The following is an 18,081-nucleotide window of genomic DNA, read 5'->3' as shown; positions in this document are numbered from 1 at the left end:
TGCTGGCAGGACATGGCAAAAGTGCAGCCACTGCAAAGGCAAATGCTTTAGATGCTGCGAGGGGTGCTAAGGGGGGGTCAGTCATGGGTGCGGCGCCATCAAGGCGACGACTGCCAGTACGACGAGCACTTTGTGTTGTAATAAACTTGATTGCGCATCTCTTATGTATGTGTGTGTGTGTGTAGATATTTTGTTTTGTTTCTGTTGTAGTTTTGCTTTATTTCCATTTCCATTTGTGCTTACAGTTTTGTTGTAGCTTTTTAAATAAAAATTTTATGAAATTTTTGGCAATTGAACTCAAGTTTTAATGGAACGCCATAAATTAGTTGTCGTCCCGTCAGTTGCCTCTCTTGCTCTTCTCGCTGCCGTCGCCATTCTCATTTTGTCCACTTGAGTCCAGCCTCGAAATTGGATACATTCGCTTAATAAAACACTCGAGAGGCTCCCAACATCCACACTATGCGCCCCTCTCTCTCTCTCTCTCTCTTTCGCTCTCTGTCGCTCTTTGTCTGCCCAACTTGACGGCCTCATATACCCCAATCGCATTTGTCGAGGCTCATCCATTCATTTTTGCTTGGCAACGACATCAGTTCATTTTGTGCGCAATTAGATTTTTGCTGCATACACACACACACACACACACACACACACATACACACAAAGTGTATTTGCTTAGGGAGCAAGAGAGAGATAGTGGCATACACGCGGGGCTTAAGTTTGGCATTTTATAAATCTGCTGTCTAACTTTTGCCAATTGCATTGGCCAATGACCAGCCCTGGCCACTCTGCTCGCTTTGCTAGTAATAATAAAGCTTACAAAGGCTTGCAGCAAATTAAGCATAATGTGCTATCAACAAATCCCGTTTCAAATCTAGCACTATGCACTTTGTTCTAAATCAAATCGATTTGCTATAATTCGCGCAAACTTCCTCATTTAAGTTCAGCTAATTGCAAATAGTTCACATATTTCATCTTAACTTTTAATGCATAAGTTTTACTCAAACGCATGCTCACCGTTATTTTTCAGCAGAAACACTTTTCACTGGAAATTAAATAACTGAATGCCGCACAACTATTTTTATATTTATTTTCTTATGTGCCATTGAGCAGCAACTGCACTTCATTGCGTATACGTAATGATATTGATTTCCAGCTGTTATTAGTGATGCATTTTATTAATGAGCTTCCAACTTACGACAATAAGAAATGTCTTGCATGAACAAATAAATTAAAGCTTTTATAGTATTCAATTTCATTGTCTCGCTGCTACTCGTTGCTCTTTGTTTTATTTTTAAATATTGCTATAAATACTTTCCTTTAATAAGAATACTATTTCGGTATATCCCTGCTGCCCACAGACCAATTGCCAATAAAGCAAACAATACATTTTATTATGACTCATTGGCCCAGTTCGTTCTACTTAAGTTGAGCTACTAAGCTTTTGCTCTAAAATGGAACTTACTTAACTAATTAAATTGCCGATTTGTCCAATTTTAACTTATATATATTTAATTAATAATGTAAGCAAATGTAAATGATTTCTTTTTTCAATATGTTTATATTCAAATTGTTTCAACAAGTTCAATTAGGCAAATGCTAATACGGCAGAGCTGGGAGTCTTTTAGTTCGCAAACGAAATAATTCTTTAAGTAGATTTCAGAAGAGTTTTGCCGTTTTATTTGCTGATCTTTAATTGCAGCCAGCAGCAGCTGTGCGTTTAGTTTTCTATTTAAATAAGTTAAAACAACTTCATAAACTCGACGCTCGATGGCTGGCAACAAAAACTGTTGGATGCTGGGGTTGGGGCTGGTTAAGCCGTTAGCTGTTGCATGTAGGTGTGTTGCAAGTACGTGACTGAAAGTTGCAACTGTCATTTTTGCTTGCAATAGTTTTTATGCTGGCAATTAATTTATGTGACAAGCCGCTTAAAAGTTAAAGCCGCTGCCCAAGCAGCGAGCGACGCCTGCTAAGTGCGAAGCCAAGTCAAACAAACATTTATTAGACTGAAGAGCAAAGCGGAAAGTCAAAGAGAAAGCAGCGCTAATAAATATATTATTGCTAATAATTACAGCAACAGCAACAACAACAACAACAACTGACAACTGCCAATAAAGCAGAATGCGTAGTAAAGTGCAGCTGGGAGTGGGAATTTTATTTTTGATAGGGTTAAAAGTAAAAACTATTATGAAAGTACTCGCAAAGTTTTTAGCCAGCTACAAAAATGTTTAGCAATCAACAGTGATGAAATTTATTATACGACTTGAGTTCAGCGCAAAACTTTGCACAATCAACAATGGCGCAGAGCTAGAGCGAGAGAGAGCAGAGAGTGGAGCGTAGAGCGTTGAATTGTACGCAGAGTTATGTATGTATTAATACGCATACTTATGCAGCAGACTGTGGCAGACAAAGAGCGAGTGAGCTAAGGAAAAGGCGAGGTGTTGAAATTGTTATGAAATCCTTCTTGCATTATCCTGTTTGTAGATTAAAATGAACTATTGCATGACAACAATAACAACAAGCGACGGAACAATGGCAACGGCAATCACAATACAACCAAACGATAAGCAACACGAACGTGCAGAGCCCAAGCCCAAGCCCAAGCCCAGGCCCAGGCACAAAGCAAAAGAGACAAGTGCTCCACTATAAAAGCAGCTAACCAAAAAGCAAAGCACACAGCACAGCACAACACAAAAAAAAAAACGACACATAATAATAATAAAAAATACAAAAAAAAATTGTAAGCGGCAAAGAACAAGAAATCTGCAAAGACGACAGCAGCAGCAGCAGCAGCAACAATAATAATAATAATGCCTTGGATAATAATAAGAATTAAGCAAGAAAACATATCAGAGACATGGGTAGACAGGCCGGCTCTAGGATTGGGACAGGGTACGGCTATTAGGGTACGGCTTTCAGTCTTTGGGCATGTGGTTCGTGTTACCAAAAAAAAAAAAAACGAAAGAAATACGCAGAACAGAACGTAGCACAACACACGGCTTCCGTTTCCGCCGACATTTTCGTGGGGATTTATTAGTTTTTGCTCGTTAGAGGCACAGCTGCTGTGAGGCCCAAGTGTTTACATTGGCTGGGGGGTGGGCGTTCGGTCTACTGTAGTCCGAGTCGACTTCATAAACCAACAAAAATTAACACCCTGTGTGCAAAAGATGAAGCAACAGCAAAGTGAAAGCGAGCGAGCGACTCCCAACATATAAGCTGCTTGTTTATAGTTACAGCTTATGCTGCCAGTCAGACCCAGTGCTAGTCTCAGCCCTTGCCTGACGCTAAGCAGGGTTTGCTGTAGCTAAAAACTGCAGCAGCAGCAGCAACATCAGTTTCTGCTGCTGATGTGCATCAAAGTGAGAATGATTGATTCAATTTTAAAGTTCTGTGTGTGTGTGTGTGTGTGTGGGTGTGTGTGTGTTGCTGTTGTTTTAAGCACAGTTGGCTAGCATGTGCTTTAACAAATAATCCAGCCAAGCCAGCAGCCATTCATTTCAACGAATCTAGAGCTGTTAGAGCTGCCACTGACTTTGCTCTGGCGTTACCTCAGCTACTAATGCGAGAAATAATTACAGAAGTGAATTTATGTTGGTGCGGTGATAACAAATGCGCCAAACCTTCTTCACTCCCCCTCTCACAGCATTGTGAGCACATAATTTAGCTTGGAGCGCTACTAAATTCTAAGATTTATATAGTTTTATTTTATTTTTTGGTATAGCGAGTGTTAGTTAAGCTTAACACGCGTAACTTTTGCCAATGACGCGAACGAATTTTCCACAGCCACACACACAGACTGCATGTGTGTGTGTGTGTGTGCATTCATCACAACATGTGGCACAGTTGAAACGTTGCAGCAGCTAGTGAACTTTCTTCATCAACTTTTGCCACATCACAGATTAAAATTTGACTTTTTGGCACTGCCAGCGACTTAACTACAAACTCAAACTTCAAGTTCGACGAGGCGAATGGGGCGCACTGTGGGCGTGGCGCTGTGTGCTGTGCGGGCAAATTAAGCTGAGTGACTTTTAAATTAGTAGCTCTGGTGCATTCAAGTTCATTAGCAAAGGGCCCCCCCTTGAGTTGCTTGATTGAAGCAACTTGCACTTTGCACAAATATTATGCAGTTGCTGTCAACTTTTGTTGCCGAACGTTTGCCTAACTCAATAAACCAAGCTAAGCGCACATACATACAGTATAAAGACAGTTGGGCTTGGCTTAGCCACGTAACAACGCAAAAGCCAATCACTTAAGCAGCCACTTAAAATTATCTTACGTAAAAGTAAAAAGCAAAAAGCTAAAGGCATAAGCGCTTGGCAATCTAATTGCCGCTTATTGATACTTGAACGCCGCATAATCAACTTAATTACTTTGCCAACTAACTTTAATTGTGCAAACGGTGAACGAGATAAACGCTGCAATTACAATGGCTGCAAGTACAACAAAAATTGCAGCGAATCGAGTTAAAAGGAAAAGGCTAAAGACGCTTTTTCTTTCTTGCCAGCTGAGTGGCTTAGTTGCCTTGTCGAGTGTCAAGACACTGCGCGTTTCAATAAATAATAAAATAATAATAATCCAATCATATCGTTATATCCGCCAGCGCGAACGTCATCAACTGCAGCCGTCGTCTGTGCGCTGTTCGCTGCTCGCTGTTGTCTTGAGCATATCCTTGCTCAAGGACACACGGCTAATAAGCGCGCTACAGCGGCGCAGCGGAAATTGCAACGGATAGAGCACAAAGCGCAGAGAGACTGTAGACAGCCTGCTAAGCAGCTTAAAACCGCATCAACGTTGCCAGCGCTTAGATTTATTGGCGTTGCTTTTGTTTTTGGGGCGACAGGACATTTAGTGCGCTGGCATGCAGCAGGGCTCGGCTCGACTCGACTCGGCTTATGCTTTGGCGCACTTACCTGCCACAGGTTGCGCCCATGTTCTTCTTCATGTTCTATCTGCCGCTCAGTGTTGTCGTTCGCCACTTGAGCGCGACGACGGACTTAACAATCAGCTGCTGCGTTTTCATTGTTCATCCTTTTTTTCTTGCGTTTTATTTTATGTTTGGGGCAACAAGCCAAGCCTTGGCTGCAAATCCTGCTCAACAAGCTTTGCACTTGATTTAATTGGCAGCATTTACTCAAGTGTTCGTCGTAGGCAACCGCAGCTCATTTTAGATTGCGATCGCAGCCTGGGCTGGCTGCCTGGCTGGCATTATTTATTTATTTATGCCATGGCAAAATATCAGATTTACGACATGGCCCCCAAAATGCGAACTCTTGCCAAATTGCAGTTTCGACTGCGCGCCCTTCATTATCCTTGACAGCAGCCCAAGCCCAATCCCAAGCCCAAGTCTAGCCAGGCAAGCATTACGAGATGCCAAAACCCCCAAGGCGCTGGCTGCCTGACTCTAATGTCATTTGCCAGGCGCCGCTGATTTGTCAACTCTCAGTCCCCAGCTCCCGTTTTTTTCTTTCTGTGTTAATAATAGCCTAGCACTCAACAATTTCCTTCCCACGAATGTTTTTTCCTCATTCAGTGGCTGCGGCAGAGGTGAAAATTGCAAATTACACTAGGCAATAGCAATGGCTGGGATATTGCGGCTAAAACCAAATTGAATTCGGCTCTTTAATGACAGCTCGTCGAGCTGCTCGAGTCTCTTTGGCATATCAAAGAAATTGTGCTGACAAATTGAAACAATTTCTTTGGCTTTTGTGGCTTGCCAACATTGTGAAACCCGCAAAACATTTTATGCCATAAATTAAAAAATAAGACGAACTGTAACCGGGCAAAAAGCTAAAAAGTTGAGCGATTCCGCATTCGCATTCGCATTCGCATTCGCATTCGTTTGGCATTTAATGGAGCGTGTGGTTTTCTCCTCTAGGCTCGAAAATTACAAATTGAGTGATTTTTGATGTGTGTTGCAAATGAATTTAATTGAATTCCTTGGTAGCATTTGACAAATGTAAATGTGGTCAACTGTCTTTGCCTAATGTCACGTCTCAATTCAAAATTGATAGCTCCAGCGCACACATGTTATAAATATTTAAAGCTTTAATCGTTTGTTTGCAATCATGGCTGATAACTTATGCCAAACATATGTACTTAACAACAGCTAAGAGAGAGAGCCAGCCAATCGCTTTATGGCCAAAGCCAAGCTGAAGCACTTGTCAACGCAAATGTCTCAACTTGAGAGCGTCAAGTGTGCTGCTATTCCTTGTTGCTGTTGCTGTTGCTGTTGCTGTTCGTGTCGTTGTCATTGTCATTGTCACAATATCTCTGCTTTCTATTGCCCAGGCAATGCGCAGAATTTCAAGAATGCCAACGTAGAAGGGGCATGCGAAACGTACACCAAACACCAAACCCCAAACCAAACCGAACGGAGCAACAAAAAAGCACAAAAGGCAAGGAAAAGGCAAAACATTTAATGTAAACGTTTGTGTCGACAAATGTCAAATGACCAGCGGACAGCAGCAGCAGCAGCAGCAGCAGCAACAGCAACAACATAGAAAAGGCGAGTCAAGTGTCCCCCCCACGCTCACAATCTAGAAAAATTAATTCGATTTAATGCACGACTCAGCCAGAGCCAGAGCCAGCGCCAGCGCCAGGTGGGTCAACAATGCGATTTCGCCTGTGCTAAGCAGATTAAGCCACAAAATCAATGACAATAGGTAAACATGCCATTGCTTTTAGCTGGTCAACAAGTTCATTACGTGGCACAATAAACCAAATACAACGATAATTAAATGTTAATGTGGTCAATCTAATGCAATGGAAAACTTTCAAATGAATATGTTGCTAATAATAATTTCTGGTTACTCATAAATGAACAAACACGAAACTGAGTCAACTTTTTGCTGCGGCTCTGTTGACTAACAACAGAGATTTTAATTGTACACAAGGGTCAACTCTCGCCTATTTCAATTAATTTTTGCTATGCCAATTTACTTAGCCGTCTTTGCAGTTATTTGTACTAGTGCAAGAATAAACCCAAAAGGATACAGGAATAGACCAAACGAGCTAAAAATGTCTTGTTATTTATTTATTTAAGAACGGAGGAAAATATTTATTAACAAATATTTAAAAATAGCCCAGCTATATATCTAAAAAGGAATGTTCTTTAAAAAATATTAGAAAAAAAAAAATTATATTATGTGAGTCTAAAAGAGATTCAACATTTGCTGAAAGGACTGAAGAAAGTTCAATCATATCTGGGTTAGTGTTAGTTATTAACAGTTCAATAAGAGATAATGCCAGGGCCTAAATTTTGTACAGTCTTCTGTAAGCGAAACAGAGTTCTCGGACAGGAATAGGAAAAATTACAAACATTAAGGAAGAGAAACTGGGAACAGTAACTGAAAAATTAATTTGATTTAAACAAATATGAGGAGTCGCTTCTACTATTTGCTAACTGAATCATATACATGACGCCAAACATAGTTAGTTAGATAGTTTACTTTTGTTCTAAATTTACTTACAATATATACACATATTTAAAATTGATTTTTAAATTTGTGGTACTTATTTTTATTACTTTTATTTTATTTTTGCTGACTGTTCATTAAATTGAAAAGTAAATAAAAATAGAACATCCCTAGAGAATTTGCAATCGACTTTTTCGTTTGTTGTAGCTACTGAATTGGCCTCTGTGGTTAGGGAATACACTAGTCTGCCCGGAAACATTATCCATATTAAATATCATGATATCATGTTTAAGCGAATATTTAATTTACAGCCACCAAATTGACGCGCAGTCAAGTTCATTGCGGAACGCTCTGGGCTTACCTGCAAATAAGCGTGGAAGCAAATAAGCTTTAAATTTTATTTAAAAATAACTTCTCATGTTGCGCACACTGCTGAGCACGGAGCACTAAGCAACGGCCTAGAGAGCGGACTAGAGAGGCCAAGTCAGGCCAAGCGGTAGGCAGAGCGGCGCACAAGGTTTCATTAGCCGCATTCAAAAGGCATTAAAAATGACGACGGGATATCAATTTTCGCCCTCGTCTGCAGCTATTAACACACATACAAATGCACACACACACACACACACATACGGATATTTTGTGTGTGTGTGGCGCCTGGTAAATAGAAAAATATGAAGCACGAAAATTAAAAAGTCTGCCATGGCGAGGTCATTAAAGTACAAATCTTGCGTTGCTAAACGAAAGTGAAGAAATTCCCTGCGGACGCCCATATACGAGTAAATGTGCCTGGCAACATTATGATCAACACACACACACACACACACACATATGACTGTGTGTGTGCTGAAATAATTTTTATGATTATTTCTTCCTTCCGCCGGCTTATACGTAGTGCCAGTGCCTTTTATGCTGCTAAAAGTAGCAGCAAGTGCGCAACGTCGCTGCTGCGCTTTTCTATTTGCTCGAGCGCAATTTAAGTGCGACAGAGGCAAAGCCAAACGCTCGCTGGCTCAGCTCAGATAAGCACAGTGGAAATAAACAGTAAGTAGCGCCTTGGCATGTGTGTCGCAATGATCTTTGGCGCATTTGCAATGAGAGCGCCTCTAATTCGTAGAATCTACAAAATTACAAAGCAAAAGTGCAAAAGCAAAATCAGCAACATTGCCAATTGTATTGTCTAGTCTGTACCACAGTGCGTATGCGTTTCTTTTTTCTTAATGCTCACCAATGCGCAGACTTTTATTGTTGTTGTTGCTGCTGCTACAGCAAACGACTTCGACTGTGGAATGCCTGGGATTAAATATTATGTTGGCATTATATTTCTTTTTCTATACGCCCCAGTCCGCCGCGAGTCTGTGCGCTATGTTTACGGTAAGTAACGCATGCTGTGTCTTAATGTCTTCTTCATGGTCGGGCGCAGCGCCTGGCAGAGCAGCCGCTGCTGCTGTCGCTGCTGTCTCTGTTGATGCACTAATAGCTGCGGCTGCCGTCGACTTTGACTTTTTGTAGCGGCAAAAATAGAGCAGAGAGTTAAGTAAATAATGCCAACACATGTAATACATCAAGACATGTGTGTGTGTGTCTGTCTGTCTGCCTGAGGGCGTGCGCAGTGTTGTGTATTTATGATTCAGCTGGCAGGCTAGGCAGGACTTAAAGCATCATTGTAGTCAATTTGTATGGCCTATTGTGTGTGGCGTGTTGTGTGTTGGCCTGACCAACGTGCTTATTTGTAACTTACTTTCGACAGCAGTCAGCCAGCCAAGAGCCAAGAGCCAACAGCTAGCGCAGCAGATACTTCATTTAATTTAATTTCGTGCGGAGCTCTCGCAAAAAGCGATGGCAAAATTTCAATTGCATAGAAAAGAAAATATAATAATATTAAAGCATTTTTTTTTTTTTTTTTTTGTAACTAAGCACTTGTAAATCCCCACAGAGGATATGCCGTCAAGTAAGTCTCAAATGCAAACACACACACACACACACACACTTGCAAATAGACAGTCAGACATGCGGACAGCCAAGCGGAGTAGAGACGCTTGTGTGTGTGTGTGTGTCCTTGTTGCACTTATCCGCATGCAAACACGAGCGAGCAAGCGACTCTGTCTGTCTGTGTGTGTGTGTGCACTGGTATGTGTGGCCAAACTCATAGGAACTTATGCATAAGTGACATTAAGAAAAAGCTCTTCAAATGCAAGAGAAACACTTTGGCTGAGCGCTGCCGCAGCTGCTTAAGCCGCCAAGGCAAAATTGAAAGAAGAGTGAAAAAAAAAACGAGAAATAGAAAAAGATGCAAGTAAAGTAAAAGTTTTGCCAGCTGAAATTTACAAAATACATAGACGAGCCAACCGAAAAAAGAAAACATGCGCAAAAAGAAAACGAAACGAAAATATGGCGAGAACCAACCAAATGAACGTAAAGTTGCGTCGCCAACAGAATTAGGGATATGGCAGCCAGCGAGCGAGCGAGCTCTTGTGCTCGTTTTCATGCAGCCAAGGATATGCAATCATCATGCGGATTTCCATAAGCAGCGTGCGAAGGAAAGGGACAGCAGGCTCTGAACGTATACGCAATGAGCTGTCACAACAGTGCAAAAGGGCTTGGGGGGGGCGGGTAAGCTGCTGCTGCGCAACTGGCTTAGTTCAATATCCTTTTTTGGTTTGCAATTTTAAACTATTTTCAATGGTATTTCCGGCAACGTTTTGACTGCAAGCTCTGCTGGACGCAGTCGCTCGCTCGCTCTGTCGCTTAAGTGGGCTTTGGCAGCAGGAAAATTGATAAGTTTTCTTGACTCTCTCTCTCTGTGTGTGTGTGTGTGTGTGTGTGTGCACGCTCTTGTTTGCAATTGTGTAAAGTTTGCTTTTACAATTGCTAAGTTCGACTTAAGCGTTGCGGTTGTGCCAGTGGAAAAATCAACTCAACGCTTGGCTTTCACTAAAGTTGAGCAAACAATCAATTGTTAAACAGCTTCTCATGTCTAGAAATTGTTTAAGCGCACACAGCATAATTTTTAATAACTAAAGAAAACTAAAACACATGCAGCTTAACTCACTCTACGGCTTTAACTTTTTGCTGTGGCCCAGCTGGGCGCAAAGTTTTTTGCCCATGGCGCAGTCGCTCATACCCAACACTTGACCCATTGCATGGTATTTGGACAGTTGCCTTTTTTTTCTATTTTATGCAATGTTTGTGTTGCTTGCTTCTTTTTTTTTGTTGTTGTTGCCCCGCACAACTTTTGAATGTTTGCTTTGCGTTGCTTTAACGCTTTTTTTTCGCTCTGCGCTTTGCTTTTGTTTTATTTACGCCTTTTGCTGTATCCTTTGCCTATTAACAATGCGCGCACAATAGGCTGGCAACAACTACAAGCGCACGTGATTTATATTTAGCAGTGAGTGCAGGGTAACTAATAGTCTGCTATGCTCGTCTTTTGTGCGGCTGCTGACCATTCAGCCCCGCCCACTCCTACGCCCACGCCTGTGCTTGTGTTTATGTTTCTGTTGAGTTCGCTCTCGCTTCGCTTTCTCTTTCTCTATTTTTTTTTCGGCAGTAAATTTATGCTAACAGTTCTCCATTGAAAATGCATAAATTTATGTGTTTACAAAAGAGCGAGAGCGGGAGTGCAGTTATTTGGATCGCACATGTGTTTACTTAGCACTTTTTATGGCCGCCATACTCTCGACTCTCCCACTCTCCTGCTAAATATTTCATACAAGCCTGGTACAATTTATTTATATTTACACACACATTGCTTTATTTAGCATAACATTTGTTGTTGTTGACTCACTGACTGACTGGCTGACTGTGAGTTGTTGGCTCATAATTTAAAACTTTGTAAATTCATAAATGTGTGTGTGTGTGTGTGTGTGTGTGTGCATTTGACTATTTGTAATTGTGGTGGGTACAGTTGAGTGTAGTGCTACTTAGCTCGAAAGTATGCAACTATTTTTAGCAGACTGCTCTAAAATTCCATCAAGTCAGTCATAAAAAGCAGCAGCAGCAGGAACAGCAAACTGAGGCATAAAAACTAAAGCCCAAAACGAAACAAAACAGCATTGAAGGGTTAAATAAAAGTGCACACGTAGCCACAGAGACGCGGCTGCTGCTCTGCTCTGCTCTGCTCTTGTTGTTCTCTGTTTCGCAATGGGCAATGCATTAAAACGTGCTAAAGTCAACGACGAGTGCGGAAGAATGCGTTTGCCTTGGCTACGGCAAACGAGCACATAAATGCGAAATAAAAGGCATTTGAATGGCAGGCGACACTCAAAATCGATACAAACAGTCTGTCCTACGTATAAAATGTAAATGGAGAGCTCGCTCGCTCAAGTGTTCTATGTGTCTGTGTGTGTGTCCAGTAGTAAAATAGTAGATGAACATTTCAAGATGTGGTGCGAGTTGTGTGTCTTTTGCAAATGGCTGTGTCCCAGTCCCATTCCCATTCCCAGTCCCAGTCAAGTGGTCACCCTTTTTGCCGTTAATGAAAAATGCATGAAATTTAAATTGCGCACAAGTGTTGACCTGCCTCCGAAATAACTCACAGGCCCACACACACACACACACACACACACACACACACAGAGCCCTAAAGCGATCTCTGTATATCGACACTTTTATTGCTGGGGCCAACGGCAGCCCCCAGCATTGACAACTAGACAAAAGGGCGACAAATGCAACAATGGCGCGCTGTCAACTGTCTGCATTTTGGAAATCGGTTCGATTTCTCGGCGGCGGCGGCTGCTGCTGCTGCTGCAAACAAACAGAAAAAATAAAAACAAACATTTTGTGTGCAGTCAAAATGCCTGGCATTGACTCTCTGGCTCATTTTCTATGCGACTGCAACTGTCAAATGTCAAGTGAATTGAGCAATGAAATGTTATCTTTTCATTTGCCAAAAAATAAAAATGGCCAAAATTAAATGGAAAAAATCGAAACTTAAATGTTTGAAAAATGGCGATTTGCCTGTCATAAATGAAAAGCTGCAAAATGAAAGTAAAACGAACGTTTGACATGACAAATTATATGCCCATTGTAAGCTTGAGTTTCAGTTATATTTTTAGTATACGCTTGCCTTAAATCTTAAAGTTTTTTAAGCCGCGGGCCAAACCGCATTTAATTGCTTCAGAGCACGTAGCGCGTAAAAGCGACTGTTGCTCAATTGTAATCGTGGCTGGAACTCTGGACTGGGCAATGGCATTTTGGCTTACGCCCAGCAGCACCTTTTACTTATTTTTTATTCGAGTGCTTTATTTTTAAAACGCGTTTTCATTTGAGCAACGCGCTAGGTAGGAAATATCTTGCCCACGGGGCGTATTAAAATCAATTCATTTAATTTTGATCAAAGCGAAATAAATCTTTGCGCTTTTTGCTTAATTTCCTTCGCTGCCGCTTGCCACTGCCGCTGCTCATTCCCAACTGAACTGAGCTTGAGCTTCAGCTGTGTGTTGAGCGAGGCGAAATGAGGAAAATCCACAACAACGGCATTGAGTAATTTGGCTTTAGCTTCAAGGGCGCCGTGTGCGGGCTGTGGACTGCGGAGTTGGGGGCGGAGGAAGAACAAAAAGCGCAAATAACACAGAAATACCGTAAGCGAAATGAGAAATCATTAGTAAGTAAAAGGCGAACACACACAGACAGAGACAGAGACAGAAACTCAGTATCAGAGGCAGATAAAGATAAAGACACATGAACTACGCTCTGAGCGTGTAAAGTTTTCTTTCTTCTACTTATCGACGCCAGCGACGGCAACTGAATTAATTTTTCAATTCGCCAAACGAATTCATTGACTTTTTGTGCGCTAGTCCTTGCAATCACACACAAGCACACAGAGCGAGAGAGTGAAAGAGAGAGAGAGAGAGATAGAGAGAGAGCGAAGCGGCAGCACGTTCACTAGGGTATTAAAATCCCTTAAACAGATTTCATTTCGAACGCTTTGCGGTCGATAAATGCATTTCACTTTAGCGGTTTTTACACCCACATGAGCATACAAGCACACACACTCACACACATGCACACACGTATGTACCATCTATGTATTACATTTACCATTGCATACTTTTCGGCTGCTGGTATTTCACTTTGCCTGCTACCTGCGCTTTTAACTCGCTCCCTGCTCTCCCCATCGCCTCTGTGATTTGCTGGCAAATTACGCTGAGGTGTTGCCTCAACTGTCTAAAACTTCACATAGTCGCAGTCGCAGTAGCAGTAGCAGTCACACTCGCTTTAGCTTTTGCGTTCAGCACGAAAATGTTCAAATTCATTTCCAAAGCAAACATTTTACATGCAGCGAGTGTGACATTCTAACTCTCTGCCACTGTATATGTATGTGTGTGTGTGTGTGTCGCAAGTGTTGCCAACCAATTTAAAAGTTTTGCTGTCGTCGTGGCGAAAGTGAAGCAGCAGCTTCCCGCTATTTCACAGCTGCCAAAGAACTGCAACGGGCCAGAGAGCCATGCAAAGTTAACTGAGTACAGTGAGCGCTGGCTTGAAGCAAAAGAAATTTATTAACCAAATGCAGCTATAAATAATTTTATTAAAAGTTTATTAATAGCTTCGAGTGCTTAACAGGCAAGTGTAGCATAATTATTTCACTTTTATGCGTTGGCTACTGTAGCTCTCTGTGTCTTTAGTACTTTAACTATGTTGGCACTTGTTGGCTCGACTCGGCTGCTGCTGTGGCGGCACTTCAAATCTCATAGTTTGTTTTTGCTGCGGCATCTGTCTATACATATATACATGTGTGTGTGTGTGTGTGTAGGTGTAATTGCTGCTGTGTGTTTAGAAGTGCTACTCAAAAGTTCATGCACCGTGAGCGCAGCAGCCCCCGCATCGTTTGCTACCCATGTATATATATAGCTAGACATATGTATGTAAGTATATGTAGCTCTGCTATGTTTGCTTGTTGGCCACAGTTTTTAGTGCTCGTCTATGTGTCTAGGAGTTCGCTGCTCTACGTGTCGTGTATACATTTGAATTGGAAATTTGTAGCGCGCTTAATTTTCAATTTGCAATCATTTGCTTTGTAGCTTCTTCGCTTCGGCACTCGAGATATTTTTCTCGCTTTTCGCCACTGCTAATTAGCGTCTAATTGTGTCGCGCTTGCAAAAGTCAATAGTCTACGCCAATGACCACAAACAATTGCAAATTAGACTTCACTTCGATCAGCTCGCTCCACTACAGCTTCTTAGTTTGTATTGTTGTTTACGCATTTGCCAACACAAAGGCGTAAAACTTGCCAGACTTAAGTGTGGAAATTTTCACTTTTTGCCATAATTAAATTCATTCTGAAGTTGCTCACTTCAGCGACTGAGCGCGCCGACTTTATATACAAAAATTTTACTTTACATTTTCTATTTTTCATTTTCATTAGTCTCAACTTGGCTGTGCTCAAGCCCCAGCCCCAGCCCACCCACTCAGACTGGCAGCGTTGGCAACGTTTCATTTTCATGCAGCTTCCTGAGCCGTTGTTTCCGGCTCTATGCCAGCGCCAGTGTCTGTGTCTATTTGTGTATATTCGTATACACTCCGCTCATAGTTTTTGCCATTAGCAACCGTAGTCAGGATAGCAGGCGCTTCAATGGCAAACAGAAAGTGGCCTAGCCCAGAGAGCTGCTGGGCTCTGGGTGCTGCGTTTTGTTACCAAGTTTTGGCTTAAGTTGTTTTTAAGTTGTAAATCTCCTCGTTTATGCAATTTTTACCCCCAACAGCAGCAGCAACAGCAACAGCAGCAACAGCAGTTGGTTAGTCCTTACAGACGGCAACACATTTTATGTTTTGCGGTTGCAAATATGAAAATTGTAACTGATATTTAGGCATGTAGTCTCCTCTCTACATTTGACATTTAAGCCTACCCCACTGCCTGCCTGCCTGACTTGCAAATTCGTGCTTGTGGCTTGTCCACAATAATTCATTGCTAAAGTGCGTGCACAATTTGTTGCTCTCTCTCTCCCTCTCTCGCTCTCTTTCTATAAAACAAAATAAATGTCAGTGAGTGTCTGCTTACATTATGACTTATTGGAATTTTCTTGTTGTGGCAGAAATTTTAAATTCAGACTTTTTGCAACATTCTTGGCTGCTGGCATGTAAATATTTTATTACATGTATTAAGCTCGAGCATAGCAATTTGTTGGTCTAAGAAATTCAAAAATAACTTCAAGACTGCAACTGAGTCTGATCGGTTATCAGAGAGTCGCAGGCAATTGCTGGCAATTTATTCTTTATCGTCTTCACTTACCTGGCTTCGTGTTGCTGCCAACGATCTGCTGCTGCTGCAATTGCTGTGCATGTTGCTGCTGTCCATTGCCGTTGTGCTGTAGATGGCCAGCTGCAACGCTTTGCTGTTGCTGTTGCTGCTGCTGTTGTTGCTGTTGTTGCTGAGCGGCAGCAGCTGCTGCTGCAGCTGGATGTATGGCCAGCAGCTTCGTTTCCGGTGGCTTGTGGCCCATCGTGATCTGCGGAGCACCCATGGCTATAGTTGGCGCTGGCATCATCAAAGTTGACATGGCCAACATAATTTGCGAGTGAATTTTTATATCTTTGCTAACAGTTGTGGTTGTTGCTGCTTGTGCTGCTGCCGCTTGGATTGCTGGCGGGCAATTGCTTGCTGGCCTGGCCCTCTTTTATTCTCGCTTTGTTTCTATTGATTTGTTGACCTCGCCGCTCGGTGTGTGTTTTATGTCCGTGTCTGTGTCCTTTGTTGCAGTTGCTGAACTCTGTGCCAAAGGTCGTGCGTTCGCCTCTGTCTCTCACATATGCGACTTGCCTCCGACTCTGCGACGCTCCAACTGACTCCAGGCGATGTTATATATATGTATAACTAGTACTATATGCTTATAGCAACTGTATATGTGTGTGTGTCTAAACTTATGAAATATGCTTCCAAGTTTTCTTTCACTTTTCGTGCTTATGTGACTTCGTCTTCAGCGCTTATGTATTCGATGCTACTGTTGCTGCTTCTCGACTGTTTTTTGGCTGAGTGTGTGTGTGTGTGCCTGTGTATGGCTGTGTGTGTGTGTGTGTGAGAGTGTTGTTTTTATTATTTGTATATTTTTTTATTTTTTATTTTTACTGTTCGCTTTTTTTCTTTTACGTTTTGGTTATGTGTTTGTTCAACCGGAAATTCACGAACACGAGCGCACTTGGCTTGTAATTTTTTTTGTTTTTTTTTTCAATGTCCTTGCTGCCGTCTTCTTGTCTTTTGTTACATTACAGCGGACTGTGTGGGGATATGGGCTTATGTATGCTTGACTCTATCTCCTTAACGGCCTGACTGTTACTGCCTCTGCCTGACTTTCGGTAATCGCAAATTATTTTCTGCTCTGTTCTGGTTGCTGTTGCTGTAATTGTGTTTGCTGCCTTTGTCTGCAACAGCAGCAGCGGAAATTATAAATATTGCTGTCATATGTATGCCAGACAGGCAAAGAGAAATGTACACGTCTACAATTTAATGTCTGCACTGAGCGCTGTGCACCAAAGTATTTCTCAGGATAAGCAAAGCCCCTAAGCGGACTGAGTCCGGGCTCAAAGTTGCCAACAACAGCAGCAGCAACAGCAGCAGCAGCAACAAAAACAAATTATTTGCTTGGCTGCTGGCGCTGATGAGTTTACAAAGAACTTTAAAAAGTCACCAAGTGTCAGTGACTGCAAATTGCAAAAAAAATGTTAGTAAAAGACAAAATAACTAAGCTTAACAGCAACTGCAGTTGCGATCACTTTAAACATAAAATTCCCTCAACAGCCAATCAAATAAAAAAAAAAAATATTCACAAGCTTCAGATCTAGAGATCAGCTCGAAGTAATGCACGAACCAAGAGACTGGCACAATAACTTTACGACTATTTTAGATACGTGTCTGAATGAATACCCTAAAGAACAATGGTCGGTCACAAACTCAAAGCGTACGGTACGAGTTCGTTCTAAACCGTTGGGCGACGCTTTTCTTACTGAGCGCCAAAAGCGCACGCATTGGCCAAGTGTCGCTGCCGCTGTTGCTGCCGCTGCTTGCTGCTGACAGCGAGCGATCCGCGTAGGCAGTAGCCATACGGCATTGGCTAAGGAGGCGAGAGGCGGCGGCGGTGCCAGCAGCAGCAGCAGCAGCGACGGCAGCACCAACAGCAGCATGGACATCAACGAGCGTTCGCAGCTTTACTTTCCCTACATTTCTCTCCGAGGCGACACGAACCCAAACTAACACACACACTGACGCACACATGTACACACTGCCAATTGTCAGAGTGCCGTTATTTGAGGCGAACACCCCATGGTTCAGTGGTATAGCCGTAGCCGGAACGAAATCCGTAATGCGCTCGTTCATAAAATATTCACGAATTATGCGCTCTCATTCTCTCCCATACCCAACGGTCGTGTTCGCGAGTTGCGCTGCTCTTCTCTTCATCGTTCTTGCTTCGCTTCGCTTCGTTTCGTCGCCTATCGCTCAACTCCCAATTCATATCCTGGCCCTACTAACACCAGTCGCTTAGCACGAATTCCAGCGGTGCCTTCGTTCATCATCGATTCGAGTCACTGCGCCGAATCTTGAAACAGTTGAGCGCCTAACTGACTATTTTAAATTTAAGCACAGAACTTAGCAATAAAATAGTTTAAAATTGTTAAAGAAAAAATTCAATTAAAATTAAATAAAATGTAAAATAAATTAAATAATTTTTTTCACACAAAGTTG

At 42.1% G+C, this 18,081-nt stretch overlaps 1 protein-coding gene across 1 annotated transcript in view; it reads right to left on the bottom strand.

The window, feature by feature from the left end:
• Positions 1 to 16,417, bottom strand: part of LOC108603985 (protein elav) — an 80,398-nt gene extending 63,981 nt beyond the window's left edge. Inside the window, exon 1 of the mRNA XM_017993214.2 lies at positions 15,637 to 16,417. Within this exon, the coding sequence (XP_017848703.2) occupies positions 15,637 to 15,913 (277 nt within the window). The 5' untranslated portion in view covers positions 15,914 to 16,417. The remainder of the gene's footprint in view (positions 1 to 15,636) is intronic.
• Positions 16,418 to 18,081: the final 1,664 nt, after the last annotated feature.

The sequence above is a fragment of the Drosophila busckii genome, chromosome 3R, assembly GCF_011750605.1.
Source record: "Drosophila busckii strain San Diego stock center, stock number 13000-0081.31 chromosome 3R, ASM1175060v1, whole genome shotgun sequence".
Classification (NCBI taxonomy): domain Eukaryota; kingdom Metazoa; phylum Arthropoda; class Insecta; order Diptera; family Drosophilidae; genus Drosophila; species Drosophila busckii.
This window is presented reverse-complemented; position numbering and strand designations above follow the sequence as displayed.